The 18,532-nt window shown below is 35.5% G+C and overlaps 1 protein-coding gene across 1 annotated transcript in view; it reads right to left on the reverse strand.

Annotated features, from left to right (window-relative positions):
* Window positions 1-18,532, reverse strand: part of MRPL48 (mitochondrial ribosomal protein L48) — a 61,587-nt gene that overhangs the window by 27,788 nt on the left and 15,267 nt on the right. The window contains exons 2-3 of the mRNA XM_051987136.1: window positions 14,916-14,968; window positions 8,036-8,073 (exon numbers count right to left, since the gene is read on the reverse strand). Of these exons, the coding sequence (XP_051843096.1) occupies window positions 8,036-8,073; window positions 14,916-14,968 (91 nt within the window). The remainder of the gene's footprint in view (window positions 1-8,035; window positions 8,074-14,915; window positions 14,969-18,532) is intronic.

Genomic DNA, 18,532 nt, shown 5'->3' on the forward strand with positions numbered 1-18,532 from the left:
GCTACTTGGCTCACCTAGTGTGATGAAATAAAGCTTTGACTTAAAGATAATCCTGTGTGAGTGTTCTCACTCTGTCTCTGAATAAAAAATTGCTGCAGCAATATCAGCCCTGAGTTTAGGTTATACACAATGATTTATGAGCATTCTATTTTAAGAAATGGAGCCTCTGACGTGAGACTTTTCTATTTGACAGAAAATTTTTTTGGCACTATAACTAACGTTATTTTTCAAATTTGAATCCAGGAAATGAGGATCAATTAAGTCAGAAAATCCACCATTCCAGAGAATGCCACAAAGTTACTCAGAAGGTGCAAGTGGAAATTGTTTACATCTGGACAGAAAGTTTGAAGGACAGCTTTTCAAGTCTTCCTTCAAGTGGACTCCTTCTATCTTGATTTCTCAGTTGTGTTCCTTTCTACAGGAATGATCCCCACCTATTCTGGAGTCTGGCAAAATAGATTATGACATATGGGGGTCTTCATCTTTGATTCATACCTGAATTCAAACAGCTAAGGATGCTTTGTTCTATTATAATCATGTCCCAGCCTTTTCCTTTCTTACAGAAAATTTCTATTCAGAACAAGTTACTTGCTTAAAAGCCATGAGCAAAATGTAAGTATGTAAGATTCTGCTGTTTTCTGTCTGAGAATGAGTTATTAGATAAATTACTGTTTTCCATTATTGGATAGATTTGGCCTAGTCATCTGCCTGTTACCGAGATATAATCTTATTACAAATACATATGCATGGGTGGCTTGCTGTCTGGGGAAGAGGGGAAATGAGGGGAAAAAAGTTGGAACACAAAGTCTTACAAGGATGAATGTTGAAAACTATTTTTACATATATTTGGAAAAATAAAATACTACTGAGAAAATGAAATGAAACAGGGAAAAAAGACATGTTTGTATCTTTAAAAACGTAAATAAATGTAAATGTAATAAATCTTTAAAAATGTAAGAACATTTAGTCATTTGAGGCAACTATTTCTGGGACCCACCTGCTATTCTCAAGCAGTATGAGAATTTTGGTGTAGTTTCCTTAGAAGATGTAACTTCTAAGAGTTTCTGTTATATCAATGAAGAAGTCAATTTTATTTAAGCTAATATAATAACATCTGCTAGTACTGTCTTTTGTAAACAACTTCTTTGATATGCACAGACCAAACTAATACAGCCAAAAAAAGGCAGCTGGCCAATCTATATTGGCCTCTCCCAGTCTATCCTACAACAGACCCTGGCAAAGAGGGGATATATACTCTTCCCACTTCTGGATGATTTTAAATACCCTTAGACCACCTTTTAATCCCAGACACAAGCCAATGGAAATTTCTCTTATGCTTAAGTTAGGCTAAAAAGAATGCCTTTCAATTTCTTCTGAAATCTATTTTCACTGGCCACAAGCTAGGAGAAACAATTAGGCAAGATTATCAGACATGCCCATGGTCTGATATTTTGTGCCCAAATGATTCCTCAAAGTACCATTAACAACCTTTACACACATACCTCACTGAAAGGTTTAGGCCAATCTCTCTATCTCAACATCTTGCTTCTTGACAAATAATTGCTAAATCAAACTCCACAGTCATCGAATGAACTAAGATCTGTTAAGGAAGGGTTTTGTGAATGAATACCTTTTTTAATCTGGTGGAATCCCCCTTTCTGGAAATTGCTTTTGGAGTAAATATAACTTTAGCTCCCCAACACAATCTTCTTAATGGGGATCTTAGCTGTTCTCTTTGCTTGGCACTCTATTTCTAATTGTCATCCCAGGCTTATGTGGGTCTTTTGTTCTTAAATTGGCTTTTCATTCAATTGTCTTATAGATTGTATCAAGCACAAGTTCTCTCCTTGCAGATAACATAGTCTCTCTTAAAAGAGATGATGCTGGGGCAGCAAGGGGACACAATGGTTACAGCACCAGCCATGAATTTAGGAGGACCTGAGTTCAAATCTGGCCTCAGACATTTAACACTTCCTAGTTGTGTGACCTTGGGCAAGTCACTTAACCCTAATTGCCTCAGCAAAAAAGAAAAAAAAAAAGAAGAAATGATGCCTAACTAGTTCTTTACAGACACCTGCTCTGCCTGGCACACTAAAAAAGGTTGATCATATTCCTATAACCATACTCCCAAAGGAGGGCTCTGCCTCTGAAGTGCTCTCTCTCCTTCTCTCTATTTTTCTTTCTTTCCTCCCTTTACCCCCCACCTTCTCATTCTCTCTGCCTCACCTTGTCGATTCTCAGAGGTAGCAAATAACTTTCTGGCCAACTGCAGGATATAAAATGAACCTTCTCTAAACATTTCTGAAGGCCCTAACAAGAGGAATGTATCCAGCAGAAATCCTCTCAACCAGTTATTTTCTGTCCCAACCTATGCTTGTGAGGTTTGTTTTCTTTCAATTCACCTTTAAATGATCGGCACTAGACAATGATATCAACCAGCTTCAGGGATCTGACTCAGAACCCACTGGGTCTTCAAACAACTCCTATGCTCACACTCAAACACATCATCCCTCCAAATTGAAATCCTGTAGGATGACTTAGCTCTATGGCCATTCCCAGTAGCGAGTAGTTTCAGAAAATGAGGTCATTGCCCCATATCCCAAAGGGCTTTAGGCCCCATTTGTTTGGGGAAAGGTTGATTGTTAGGGTAAATAGACCCCAGAAAAATATACCCAGTGTTTGAATGGGACCCCAGTTCAGGAGCAAACTGACCTTGTGCTAATCTCCCCTATTGTGTCCTGGTAACCAGCTTTGTCTCCTGTGGTGTCAACAAACTTTGATTTCAGTTCATCTCTGTAATACTTCCACCCCATAGGCTACTGTATTTCACTCCCAGCTTCTGAACACTACTTAACTAATGTCTGGATTTGTCCATTAGACCCCCTCCTATTTAGGAACTCTCAACTCACTTTTCAAAAGATTTCTTTAACAAATTAAGAGGGGGAAATGATGAGATTCTGAGTAACTAGATTGGGAATGGCAAAAGACTGAAATACTGATAATAATGCTTTCTGAGACAAGCAGGAAAGGGCACTGATGGAATCAGTTCAATTTTAAAATCCCACTTTCTGTGGAGGTCATGGGCAGCTATGTTCAGTCAGAAATCCAAGTTATGTCAAATCCCTAAGGTTAAATTTCCCCTACAAATCTGTCCATGGCCCAGGGCATCTTTGCTGAACTCTTTTTGGGTTAAGCCCACTATATGCCTCCTTTCCCTCTCCCCCATGCCTCATGGTATTTTTCCTCTCATTCCACCAGCATGCCTCATGATGTCTATTCTTCTTATAGCTAACTAACTACATGCTCTCCCAAATCTATTTCATATTTACCATTCCTGGTGCCTACTGTATCTCTTCATTTAGTCTGTAACCTTTCTCCTTAATAAACCTATCTTTTGCCAAAGAGAATGGCCATTGTAGATTCCTCACATGACTAAACTCCAATATTTGGTGCTTGAAGATCAAAAACATCACTGGAAATAGGAATTGCTATCCAGAACACATCATATTCCCCATGCCTAAAATGTTCTCTTTTCTTACTCGTGCCTCTTGGAATCCCTGGGCTGCTTCAAGACTCACCTCAAAGGTAAGATTCTACTGATATAAACTGACGCAAATTGAAAGTGAGCAGAACCGGAACATTATACACAGTAAGAGAAATATTGTTGGGATAATCAACTATGAAAGATTTAGCTACTCTCATTAAGACAATTTCAAAGAACTCATAATGAAAAATTTTCGAAGGGAGAACTGAGTGTAGAACACTGAGAGCAGAATAAAGCTTTTTTTTTTCACTTTTTAAATCTTTTTTTTTTCCCCTGCAATGTTAGGGGCCACTCTTTAGTGATGGTGGTGATCGAATTTTGACCAGCAGAATAGATCATGTCATGTGAGAAGATATGAATGCTACAAGGAGATGAGAGGCGACTGTATATCAGTGAAAATCTCTGATTTATTCTATCCCTATGCAGAATATAAATGTTTTCAAAACAAAGCAAGATTTAAAAAAAAGCATACATTCCTTTGCAAGCAACACCTGCATCTGTAACTATGTTTTATGACTTCCAGACATTTATCTCTAATTGCCAGGGTCATATGGATTCCAATGAATCTTCTAGCATTACTTAAAAGATAACAGTAGAGACTGATCTAGCTTGGTACTCCTCACGCCCAGAACTACAGGGAAGCATTGTGATGTAGCAGACAGAATAGTAGTCTTCTAGTTAGGAAGACTGGGATCAAGAAATGTTTCTGATACACATGGGCCATGTGACTCTGGGCAAGCCACTTAATCTTTCCATGCCTCAGGCAACATTTTCAGACTACAAGTAATAGAATAGCTGCTGATTTTCATTAATAGTAGTTTGCTTACCCGAAATTCCCTACAGCAATGTAAATATAAGTCTAGGCCCCCCCCCCCTCAAAAAAAAATTATAAGAGGAATCTCTAGCAGTCTTCCTCAGATACTTATCATAATGAAGAATATTGTATTTGTGAAGGCTCCATCAAGGAATCCAAAATTCTGGCAGGTGTGATCCAACATAATCATATTCAGGAAGCTAGATCAGCTGAGCTCTGGGTGCAGCTATTGCCAGTAGTCCAAACAAAGGTATCTGCCTTTCTCCCACAGAAGTTTCCCAGAAGAAACATAATAGTAGAGAGAATTCAGGCATCTGGTTAGTATTTGATCCTTACCCTGTGACTACATAGCTCTTTGTACCATAGCAATACCTTGCTGAAGATTCTGATGACTTGGATTATATGTATATACCCTGCACACTGGAAGACTTGAGTTTTGGATTATGCTGATTCCTGCCTAACGTTCTATAGACATAGAGTGCAGCAAAAGTTGAAAAAATATTAAATCATCCAGAAAAAGTGGGTGGATGGGAATAGACTATATGTCATTGTTCAAGGACTAATCTAAGTGCAGAAAAAGATCAAAACTCTTTTTTTTGTGTGTGTTGTTACTGTTTTTTATATCAATGAAGTTAGCCATCAGAGGATAAATTTTCTTGAACACTACTCAGAAACTATTTAACTGTGAAATATTTATAATCTGAATTGATGTAAGGAAAACGCAAATGAAGAGACTGCAAGACAATCGAAAAAAATATTAAAGGAACAAAGCAGCAAAATATCTTGCTACAAATGAAAAGACAACTTAAAACTTCTGCCTTTAGTTATAAAAGCCCCAAATCTAGTAGCTTTAAGCCACAAAACAAAAAAAACTAATTAATATTATGCTTTGTCATGACTGAAGCTGTCTGATCCACTGTTGATATTACTTGGCAATCAAGCACTTTCAATTGTTGTTTGGGGGCAATTCCTATAATTATAGCAGCTGGTTAATTAAGAAGCTGGTTCAAATCACTGTTAAATTAACCAATCTCTCCCCTCTCCCCCCAAATGGAAGGCTTTGGTCAATTTACCAGTGGTTAAACCATTTAATTAGACAATTATTTTAATTATAGCATTTACAAGGTTTTTTAAAGTCTCTGATTGCCAATGAGTGCAATTGTTTTTTTTTTTTCTTCTCTAGCTTGTTCTGTATCATTAAACTGGGTCTCCTGCTGCCTTATTAACATAATGTGACAGCACTTTCCCCCAAATGAAGACATTAAATTCCATGGTTTCAAACAGAAACTTAGAAAATCTTTCAATTAGCACATTTTAAAAGAAATAATCATATATTTTCTCTTCAATCTGAGGGCAGGTTGACAAGAGTACTTTTCAACACATCAGATTAGATTAGCTACAATGTCTCTGGTTACTAAACCAAAAGAAAAAAATGCTTAACCCAAAATTTGAGAGAGAGACAATTATTCATATTATTTTAGTCTCATTGTTCCCATTTTTTTTTTTGAGGGTTCAAAGAGAAATCATCTGAGGACAAGTCATTAGTTTGTTGTTATTCTTTCTGCACTTAATGATCTGTGGACTACTGTATAAACTGATAAAATGACTGGTTTTTACAACAAAAAGTACTATGAGCTACAGCTGTCATTCAATGGAACTATATATTTCTATAATAATCTCTATCTCAGAAAGCAGTCTCTTAAATATTACCCCCCAAAAAATTCATTTGAGAACTTTTGTTTCAAAGTTGTATATTTAAAAAATTAAAGATATCTTTATACCCTTTAGTGGTACACCAGATTTAAGTAAAATCAAACATTTCCTTGAAAAGTCATCCTATAATAGACTCATCCCATAATCAAAAAAGAGGCAAAGAAGAAATACAAGCATTCCAATTGTCACATTTTGTCGGATTAACCAAACCACTTCCTGGACCAACTAAAGAAAAAAGTTATTTTAAGCCTTTAAATGGGCTTTTTGTTTCTTTGTATGTTTGTTTGTTTTTGCTGAGGCAACTGGGGTTAAGTGACTTGCCCAGGGTCATACAGCTAAGAAGTGTTAAGTATCTGAGGTTGGATTTGAACTCAGGTCCTCCTGACTTCAGGGTTGATGCTCTATCCACTCACCAACTAGCTGCCCCACTTGTGTTTTGTTTTTTTTGAACAGACAATCATGAAAGGGGTCCTAGTATGGTAGCCTCAGTCATTTATTCATTCAAAAACATTTTCTGAGTGCCTATTACAATAAAAGTAAAAACTGGCATCCTATAATAGAACCAGAGATTGTGTAGGGCGGGGAGAGCCCTTGGAACTTAAAAAGTTAGATCAAAAAAGGACCAAAACACAGAATGTCAGGGTTGGAAGAGATCTTAGGATCTAGAAAAGACTGTCAAAACCAGGGGCCAAAAGAACAGCTAAGGTAGGATTGAAGGGGGCTTACAGTCTATCTAATAAATATAATCTCCTTACTTTCCATGGGAAGAAAGTGATAAAGGAAAGTACCAGTAAAGCCAGGACTAAAATCCAGACCTCTTGGCTCCCTGAAGCTAATGCCCTTTCAACTACAACAATAATGGACTTGTGGCCAAAGACAGACAAATACCTGAAGGAGAAGCAGACCACCCACCACCCAGATCCCATACCCCTATTCCAGCAAAAACTTGAATTTCAAACCAGACCAAATAAAGCTCAATAAATCCAATGAGGAACTATAGTAAGTGACTCTTTCCCTTTCAGAATTTAACAAATGGTCTACTAGAAGGTCACAGGCAGTAAGTAGGGAAGCAAATAAGCTAGCAGTCTATCAACAAAGGCAAGAGACACATGGCCTCTGAGGCTCTGTGTCTAGACAATAAGTGCAGGGGAGCCCCCTAAAAAAGTCACAGGGTAGAAACTTTGCAAGACCTCTGGAGAAGCAATGACAGCAGCATTCAGATAGGATAGTTTAAGGACCCAGAGGCTCCAGAGATACCCTAAAAAGGGACCCTAAACATCAAGCATTTTGAACCCCAAAGATTCTAGTTTAGCCTAATAGTAGGAGGAGGAGTTCATTTACGGCACCTGGGATAAGACTAATTCAGAGCCAAAATCCCATCCACAGAGTAGAGCCTAGCTTGAGCACAAAGATGCAATTCAGGATTTAATACTGGAAAAATTAGTAAATCAAAGAAAACACCAAAAATTATTGTAGATTTAGGGATCTCTCAAAAGCAAGAAAAAGCAATTACAAAATAACTGAAAGCAGAGATTCAAAAGAAGAAAAATGATTTTCCAAGAGTACTATGAGAATACGAGAAATAAAGCGAGAAATTCTTTAAAAATGAAACAAAAGCTCTAGAGGAAAAAATTAGGAGAATAAATAGCTTAGAAGAGAAAAGTGATAAATCTTATCAAGATTCACCAAATGTGGAAATTATTATACATTTTTTGAAAGAAACAGACAGCATGCGGGGGAGAGCTACTCCTCTTTTTAGTGTTTTGCTATGTGTAGGGAAGTGTTCTTTTTTGGTGGTTAAATTCAGAATAAAAAAATAAAACTTATTAAAAATAATATTTTGCTTCTGGAAGGTGGGAACATCTGAGCTACTTTCTCAAAACATATGCTTTGTATTATTCTTGGCAGAGTAATTATGGTAGACTAGAAGTATAGCTTTAGTTATTTAAAGAAAAGTTGTTCACCTGCAGAACAGCTGGGATTCTCTTCTCTCAGTTGAAACCTGAAGAAAAACAATGTTGAAAATGATAAGTTGATCACATTTCACTTAGAATTAGCTAAACCCAAACATTTCTAAAGGAAGATCAATTACACAATGGAAAAGACTTCCTTTATCAAAGCAATATATATATCAAAGGGGGTCAAAGTGTTTTCCCCTGTGGTATGGACAATTGCTAAATTAACTGTACAAATGATTACTTAACCTAAATATTTTTTAAACATATCATTAAAAACAACTGGATTTAGAAAATAGATATTCTTTTCCTATAGATATAAAAGGAATTCCAAGCTAAAGAAAAGAAAGAGATCAAATTACAAAAGAAAGAATAGGTTATTTTGGATTATATGAAATTGAAAAGTTTTATCATAACCAAAATCAATATAGGTAGAAAAATAAGGGAAACTGCCATTTTGAGAATAATCTATATCATGTATCTCTGATAATGGTTAGAGAGCCAAGTTATAAGAAGATTAACACAAATATATAAGACCGAAAGCCCTTTCCTCAACACATTTGGCCAATAGTTATGAACAGTTTTGAAAAAAAGAATTTTGAATTATTAACAATCATATATAAGAATGTTCTAAATTACCAATATTAAGAAAAATACATGTAGAAACCACTCTACTGTCATTCTCCAATAGATAAATGGTCAAAAAAATATGAACAGGCAATTTTCAGAAGAAGAAATTAATGCTTTATATAGTCACATAAAAAAATGCTCTAAATCACTAATAATTAGAGAAATGCCACTTCAAAAAACTCTGAGGTACCACTTCCCACAGATAGTTCAATATGACATCAAAGGAAAATGATAAACTCTGGAGAGGATGTGGAAAAACTAAGACGCTAAGGCACTGCTGGTGAAGTTGTGAACTGATCCAACCATTCTGGAGAGTAATTTGAAATGATGCCTGAAGGGTTATACAATTGCATACTGTAACCCTGCCATGCCACTAATTGGTCTTTTTCCCAAAGATAAAAAAAAAAAAAGATAAAGGATTTACATGTGCAAAAATATGTATAATAGTTTTTTTTTTTTTTTTTGTAGTGGCAAAGAACTGGAAATTGAGGGGCTATGTCCATCAAATGAGGAATGGCTGAACAACTTGTGGTATATGATTGTGATATTATGCTATAAGAAATAACGAGCAGGATAATTTCAGGAAAAGCTGGAAGACTTACATGAACTGATGCAAAATAAAATGAGCAGAACCAGGAGAATATTGCAACAGTAACAGAAATATTCTACAATGGTAAACTGTGAATGACTTAGCTTTTCTCAGCAATACAATGATCTAAGACTATTCTGAAGGACTTATGACAAAAAATGCTATCTACTTTCAGAGAAAGAACTAATAAGAGTCTGAATGGAGATCAAAGCATATTATTTTTAAACTTCATTTTTCCTGATGGTTTTCTGGGTCTGTGCTTTCTTTCACAATATGACTAATATGAAAATATATTTTGCATGACTGCACATGTATAAACTACCTCAGATTACTTGTCTTCTCAATGAAAGTGAGGGGCAAGGAGGGAAAAAAGAAAATATGAACTCAAAATTTTAAAAAAATAAATATTAGCAGGATACAAAATAAACCCACATAAGTCATCAGCATTCTTATATATCACTAACAAAATCCAACAGTTACAAAGAGAGTTACAAAGAGTTATAAAGAGAAATTCCATTTAAACTAACTACTGATAGTATAAAATATTTATCTATCTGCCAAGGGAAAATCAGAAACTTTATGAGCAAAACTACAAAACACTTTCCACATAAATTAAGTCTGATCGAACTAATTGGAAAAATATTAAATGCTCTTGTGGATAGGGTGAGCAAATATAAAGATGACAATACTACCTAATCTAATCTATTTATTTAGCGCTATACCAACCAGACTCCCCAAAAACTATTTTAATGACCTAGAAAAAATAACAATAAAGTTTATATGGAAAAACAAAAGGTCAAGAATTTCAAGGGAATTAATGAAAAAAAAAATCAAATGAAGGTGGCCTAGCTGTACCAGATCTAAAATTATATTATAAAGCAGCGGTTACCAAAACCATTTGGTATTGGCTAAGAAATAGACTAGCTGATCAGTGGAATAGGTTAGGTTCAAAGGACAAAACAGCTAATAACTTTAATAATCTAGTGTTTGACAAACCCAAAGACCCAAGTTTTGGGGGTAAGAACTCACTATTTGACAAAAATTGCTGGGAAAATTGAAAATTAGTATGGCAGAAACTAGGCATTGACCCACACTTAACACGTACACCAAGATAAGATCAAAATGGGTTCATGACCTAGGCATAAAGAATGAGATTATAAATAAATTGAAAGAGCATAGGATAGTTTACCTCTCAGACCTGTGGAAGAGGAAGGAATTTATGACCAAAAAAGAACTAGAGATCATTACTGATCACAAAATAGAAAAATTTGATTATATCAAATTGAAAAGTTTTTGTACAAATAAAACTAATGCAGACAAGATTAGAAGAGAAGCAATAAACTGGGAAAATATTTTTACAGTCAAAGGTTCTGATAAAGGCTTCATTTCTAAAATATAAAGAGAATTGACTCTACTTTATAAGAAATCAAACCATTCTCCAATTGATAAATGGTCAAAAGATATGAACAGACAATTCTCAGATGAAGAAATTGAAACTATTTCTAGCCATATAAAAAGATGCTCCAAGTCATTATTAATCAGAGAAATGCAAACTAAGACAACTCTGAGATACCACTACACACCTGTTAGATTGCCTAGAATGACAGGGAAAGATAATGGGGAATGTTGGAGGGAATGTGGGAAAACAGGGACACTGAAACATTGTTGGTGGAATTGTGAACACATTCAGCCAATCTGAAGAGCAATTTGGAACTATGCTCAAAAAGTTATCAAACTGTGCATACCCTTTGATCCAGCAGTGTTTCTACTGGGCTTATATCCCAAAAAAATCTTAAAGAAGGGAAAGGGACCTGTATGTGCCAAAATGTTTGTGGCAGCCCTGTTTGTAGTGGCTAGAAACTGGAAATTGAATGGATGCCCATCAATTGGAGAATGGCTGAATAAGTTATGGTATGTGAATATTATGGAATATTATTATTCTGTAAGAAATGACCAGCAGGATGATTTCAGAAACTGATGCTGAGTGAAATGAGCAGGACCAGGAGATCATTATATACTTCAACAACAATACTATATGATGATCAATTCTGATGGACGTGGCCATCTGCAGCAATGAAACGAACCAAATCAGTTCCAATAGAGCAGTAATGAACTGAACCAGCTACACCCAGGGAAAGAATTCTGGGAGATGACTATGAACCATTACAGAGAATTCCCAATCCCTATATTTTTGTCCACTTGCATTTCTGATTTCCTTCACAGGCTAATAGTACACTACTTCAAAGTACAATTTCTTTTGTACAACAAAATAACTGTTTGGACATGTATACATATATTGTATTTAAGTTATACTTTAACATATTTAACATGTATTGGTCAACCTGCCATTTGGGGAGGGGATGGGGGGAAGAAGGGGGAAAATTGGAACAAAAGGTTTGGCAATTGTCAATGCTGTAAAATTACCCATGCATATAATTTGTAAATAAAAAGCTATTAAAAAAAAAAAAAAAAGACAGACACCAAAAAAAAAAAAATAAAATAAATGTTAAAAATTGTTTATATGTAATTGGAAAAAAGCATTCATTTTTTAAAAAACCACAACTCTACTTAATGCCTGGAAAATTGTCAAAGATGATAAAAGACAGAGTAAATGTTGGAAGGGACTTTAAGAAGGCAGAATACTGAAATACTATTAGTAGAACTGTGAATTGTTCCAGTGTTTTGAAAACAATTTGGGATCATGCATAGTTAGAAAGAAAATTACTAAAATGGCCATAACTTTTGATGCAGAAAAATCATTACAGGGCATATGCCCCAGTGAGGTCTGGATAGAAACAAAGGCTCTCATAATTAACACCATTTTTTATGAGAACAAAGAAATGTAAATAGAGCAAGTGCCCATCAGCTGAAGCAATTGCAGTATATCAATGTAATGAAATATTATGACATTATAAAATGAAGAATTCAGATAAATGAGAGAACATTTTTAAGAACCAATACAAAGAAGTCAAAAGAACTAGGAAAACAAAATACTTTATTTATTTATCTATCTATTCATTCATTTATTTATTTAATTTTGCTGAGGCAATTGGGGTTAAGTAACTTGTCCAGGGTCACACAGCTTAGATGTGTTAAATGTCTGAGACTAGATCTAGATCTGAACTCAGGTCCTCCTGACTTCAGGGCTGGTGCTCTACCCATTCAGCCCACCTAGCTGCCCCAATACCTAATTTTTTAAATGAAAGGACAATAAAATGAAATATTGTAAAAAAAATTTATAATGATCAAGTCTAGCTCCAGATTAAAGAGAGGAGAGAGTACATCCTTTTCTCTTTACTAAAGAGACAGGGAGATTATAAATTCAGAATATTTTATTTGCTGTCAAATATGGTCAAAATGATTGATTCTGATGAACTTTTTTTTTCTCTTCTAATCTTTGTTACAGAAAAGATTCTGTAGGTAGGAGGAAGAATCTATTCATAAATGAATGTGATATAAAAACATAGAGCATAAATTTTTCAAATATGAAAACAAAAACATGTGTAATTTGATCTTGGCCAAAGAGATGAGAAAATGCTGTACCTCTTTTTATTACAGAAGTGGCATCACATATGCTTTTGATCTATCAAACATTTTGTTCAACCTTTTTTTCTTTTTCTTTTTTGTAGTTCTTTATTATATGGGAAGATTCACTGGGTAGAGGAGCATTGAAATTTATTGAGGAATGAATGTAACATAAAAACAAATACTTTTTTAAAAATTTAAAACAAGGGATATTTCACTAGGAGAGAGAGAAAAATGACTGATTTTTAAAAAAGTTTTCAATACTGTTTTATTTTTTAAATATATGTAAAGATTATTTTCAACATTTGTTTTTGTAAAACTTTATGTTTCAAATTTTTCAGATTCCCCTCCTTACTTTCCTCCTCTCCAAGACAGCAAGCAATCTGATATAGGTTAAATATGTGCAATTCTTTTAAATATATTTCCATATTTATCATGTTGTACAAGAAAAATTGTAACAAAAGGGGAAACAATCATGAGAAAGAAAAAAAAAAAAAAACAAAAGGTGAAAATACTATGTGTTGAGCTATATTCAGTCTCCATAGTTCTCTCTCTGGATGCAGATGCCATTTTTCATTCCAAGTCCATTGGAAATCCCTTGAATCATGTCACTGTTGAAAAGAGCTAAATCTATAACAGTTGGTCATCATATTATTTTGTTATCACTAAATACAATGTTTTTGTTCTGCTCACTTCACTCAGCATCAGTTCACGAAAGTCTTTCCAGGCTTTTCTGAAACCAGCCTCCTCCTCATTTCTTATAGAACAATAATATTCCATCCCATTCATAGACCATAACTTATTCGTTCCCCAACTGATGGGCATCTACTCAGTCTCCAATTTCTTGCTACAACAAAAAGGGCCATTATAAACATTTTTGCACATGTGGGTCCTTTTCTCTCTTTTATGATGGGATACCAATCCAGTAGAGGCATTGCTAGATGCTTAGTTTGAAAGCCCTTTGGACATAGTTCCCAATCGCTCTGCAGAATGGCTGGATCATTTCACAACTCCACCAACAATGCATTAGTGTCCTACTTTTCCCACATCCTCTCTAACATTTATCATTTTTTTTTACTGAGATGACTGATTTTTAATAGGAAAAATAAAGAAAGCAATAAAACTTTTTTTAAAATTGCCCATCTATAATGCTATTTATTATTTGCTAACAGGACCTCAACTTGATTTCAATTACATATCATTTCTGGATCAAAAGAAAATGTTAAGCATTTAGTTTGGAAAAGAGAAGATTGAGCAGAAATATGACCAGTATCTTTTGGTATTTCAAAGCATTGTCCTGATAAAGAGGAAATGGAGTCTGTGTGGGGAGGAGAAGGGGAAAGGAGGCCGAAAGGGTGGAACTAGGACCTGGGGGTAAAAAGTGCAGGAAGGCAGATTTCACCATCCTAAGAACTTCCTATCAATTAGAACTGTGCAAAAGCAGAATGAGTTCCCCCACCACAGGAGATCTCCAAGCAAAGTTTGTAAATAGATCTCAGTCTTGGGGACAGATAGAAAATTCTTGAGGTTTCTTCCAACTCTATAATCCATTAGTTGTACAGAACTTTAGAGGTGATGAGCTTTCTGCCTGGTAAATGAATCCCTTCTTCCACAACCCCAACAACTGCATACCCAATATATGATACCTACGATTACTGCAGAACTCCTCGCTATAAGACACAATCCACAGTGCTTGTGGCACAGGAATGGCTTTATGAACTAGCAAGCATCTAAGTGGGACTTGCTACAAGTAGGGTCTAATTTTTGATTCTTTCCTAAATGAGAATTAGGTTCTATGCTCTTGAGATACTCTCGGAGAATCACACTGTTCGGAATATCAAGAAACCCATCTCTTTATTTCTATCCATCAGTGGGATGGGACAAGGTTATAGGACAAGGTGCCTGAATGCTTGACACTAAATCTCTACAGTGCTTATAAACAAAAAATGTAAACCTTCTCCTGACAATCCCCTAATCAACACAACAATCCATTGACAGCCTGGAAAAAAGGAGAAAGAGCAAAAGGCATTTGCTCCTTCTTCTGTTTCTAATCTCAGGCTAGACAGAGCTCCAGGACTGCCCCAGGACTACCTAACATCTTTCATCACTAACGTACCAGAAAAGCAGATATAGTGGTACACTTACCTTACAAGTGAAAGGGCCTGTTTTGAAAAGGCATCTTTCCTTAAGCACAGCACCTATACCAGAAAAGCAGTATTAGGACAATCTTAACATGGAAAGAAACTATAACCACTTTATTTTTTAATTAGCTGATTGAATCATTTTGATTAAATTCAACAATTATTGAATTAGTATCTATTTTGTGCCATGAACTGTTCTAGATTATACAAAAGCAGTCCTTGCACATAAAGAGCTTATGTTTTAATAGGAAAATATAAAATAAATGAAACATATAAGTTCACACAAAATTCAATAGGAAGACAATACTAATAATACTAATGGAGGGGGCAACTAGTATAGGTGGCATCTAAATTACATTTTTTCGGCATAACCTTTCTATGAACAAGGGGCAAATAAAAAACATTTATCTAAAGAAAAGTAGTAAATACTTAAAAAACAGCCTCACAGATAAAATTTTGAAGAGAGACACAACCTGTTCTAACAACTAGATAGAGAATTGGTCACTAAGATTAATGGGTTGAGAAGATAAAAAGACAGAACAAACACCTGAAAAAATAATGAGTGCAAGGCATTGTAGTTCATCAGTCCTCTTGCATGTATTTGTTTTGTAAAGTTATGTATTATTTTAAAAATAATTACAAATTAAATAATTATTTGCAGACTAAGGGAAAGATATAAAGTCTTTTAGGATTATACAATAACTGACAAAAAATTGGATTACTTACTATTGTGCTATACAAAATGATGAGCAGAAATATTTCAAAAAAATCTGGACTTATACAAACTGAGGGAAGTGAGTAGAACCAGAACACTGTATACAATAACAGCAATATTGTACAATGACCAACTATGACTGATTTAGTTCTTCTAAGCAATACAATACAATTCCAAAAGACTCATGATGGACAATAGTATCCATATCCAGAGAAAGAACACTAAAGCCTGAGTGCAAATCAAAGAATATTATTTTCATTTTTGGTTTTTTTTTAATGATTTTTCCTCTTGTTTCTGATTCTTATTTCACAACATGAGGAAGGAAAATTTCAAACCCAAAATCTTTTTTTTAAAGAGAAAACATCATTGAAATTTTAAAATAATTTGCCAAATATACAGTTATTAGAATTATCTAAATATCACTTAAATTATATAACTGGTAGAGATGATTCTATAAAATAATGAACAGAAGTTATATATCATCAACTCCTCTAGTCCAGTAATGGCCCCTAAAGCCCAACAGCATGAGTTATAGTACAACACACAAACTCAAAATCTTTTTAAAATTCATATCATCAGACTACCCGAAGGTTCTGATGAAGCATCAGAAGATACAAGAAAAAAGAGAAGAAGCTACAGAAGAGAAGCAGAAGTCTAATCTGAACAAAAGAGGATTCCAAAAAAGTGGAGCAGAAGACACAGAATGTGACTAAAGAAACTACTTCTAGTTAAGAGGGCTGCAGGCTTTTCAGCAGCTCTCCTGGGGAGTCTGATGACTGAATTAGGCATTGCTTTCCTGACTGGCTGCAGAAAGGTTGGGTCAGCTGAGAATTCTATGCAGCTGCTGTGATGATTAAAGAACAAAATCAGTTTCTGTGCCAGAAGAGTCTGAGTTTATAGCTCTCTAACACCATGTATAGTCTGAGAGAAGGGGAAATCCTTGGGAATGTCTGGTTGCTCTCTACTACTTCTATGATTTGAGAAAGAAAAACAGAAGTGGAAAAGACAGCTTTGTATTTGTTTTGTTGTAAACTGTGCTTATGGTAGAAGAGGTGTGACTTTGCTACAGGCTGATTGGAAAAAGTAAAATATATCCTGCTGAATAAAGAGAGCTAGCTGTCTCTGGGCTTGTCTGCATTGCCCAGAGAGCCAACTTAAGGAGTTTTGGAGTGCTCTGACTTGTCACTAAAGAAGTGATCTATTTTTTGCTAAAAGAACACATTTTTTCAGTGTTAAGAGAGTCAGAGAGCAAAATGAGCTTGTCATTCCTTCACTGGCTCATGAGCCAAAGAGAAGTGGATAACCTCCTCACTTTCTATATGTTTAAACATCCTAGGAACACAGATTTGTTAACTCTAGGCAGATGACTCATCTCTATATGCTTCAGACTCCTTCCTGAGCTCCATCACTCATCTAATGCCTATTGAACATTTCAAGCTGGATGCTTCATGGACTTCAATCTAAGTCTGACTTAAGAGTTTTTTAAGGATTAGATTGACCTGGAAAAATGTAAAGGCAAGAGAAAAGGACACAATAGATAGAAAAGAGACAAAAGATTCTGATGAAAAACAGAAGGAATGCTAAAAAAAAACCAGGAGGGGCATGAGATCAAAGGTACATGTAGAGAGAGGGAGTGGATCTTGACAAAAAGAGCAGTCATCTCATATAGAAACTAGAGGAAAGGAAGAAATAAGGATGAAAGGAGATTTTGAGATAAAGGACTGATGTAATTATCCCAGCTGGCTATCATCCCACATCTCTCCTGCCCGTTGTGGCTATCCTCCATTCTCTTCCTGACTCTCTGTAGTCTGGCCTCCTACATCATCCTTCAGCTGAAACCGCTCCCCTGCCAAATCTAACAGCTTTTGCTGTGTTTTTAGCCATTTTCATCTCTCTGCAATCTTTAACACTGCAAAGGACCCTCTTCTACGTGACACTATATTATTTCTTGATTTCTGTGACTCTGCTCTCTCTTGATCCTCCTCCTATGTGTTTGACCATTCCTCAGTCTTCCAAGTCATGCCCACTAACAATGGAGGTCCCTCTAGATCTCTGAGCTTTCTTCTCTTGTCTTTATTGCTTGGTGATCATAGATAAAAAATATTCAATTTTGATAGCTATGTGGGTGATTGGCAGCTGTGGATGGAGCATGAGGCCTGAAGTCAGGATGATTCAACTTCCTGAATGCAAATCTGGTTTCAGACACTAGTGACCCTTGGCAAGTCATTGAATGCTATTTGCCTCCATTTCCTCATCTGTAAAATGAGCTGGAGAAGGAAATGGCAAACCACTCTAGTATTTAAGCTAAGAAAACCCTAAGTGGGGTGAATCAGACACAACTGAAGAATGACTGAACATCAATGCTTTTGATTCTCTAATCTACTTACCCAGCCCTAAATTCTCTTCTAACCTCCAGAATCTCATCTTAATCATCTATTGGACATCAATCAATAAATTGATCAACTAACATTTATTAAGTATCCACTATGTGCCAGGCACTGTGCTTATGATGAATCTTGAAAAGAGAGAGAGTGAGTTTATGAGGCAGAAGTAAGGAAGGGGTGCATTCTATGGATGGGACAAGCAGAGAGCAAAGGCATATATATGAGAGACAGAATATCATATTGGAGGCAAGTGACTAAGCCAGTTGTCTGGATCGAAGAGTATGCTAATAATGTCCAATTAGCTTGGAAAGACAACTCGAAGCATGTTATGAAGAAGGAGCCCCTGGAGTTGATTGAACAGGGATGTAACATGGTACTTAAAGATTTGTACTTAAAGAAAGTAATTTAGGCAACAATGTGGAGGACAGACTGGAGCATGAGGCAAAGATGCCAATTAGGAGGCCATGGAATAATCTAGCTGGCAGGTGATAAGGAACCAAGAACTATTTGAGTAGAGACAAG

Source organism: Antechinus flavipes, chromosome 3 (genome assembly GCF_016432865.1).
Source record: "Antechinus flavipes isolate AdamAnt ecotype Samford, QLD, Australia chromosome 3, AdamAnt_v2, whole genome shotgun sequence".
Taxonomy (NCBI): domain Eukaryota; kingdom Metazoa; phylum Chordata; class Mammalia; order Dasyuromorphia; family Dasyuridae; genus Antechinus; species Antechinus flavipes.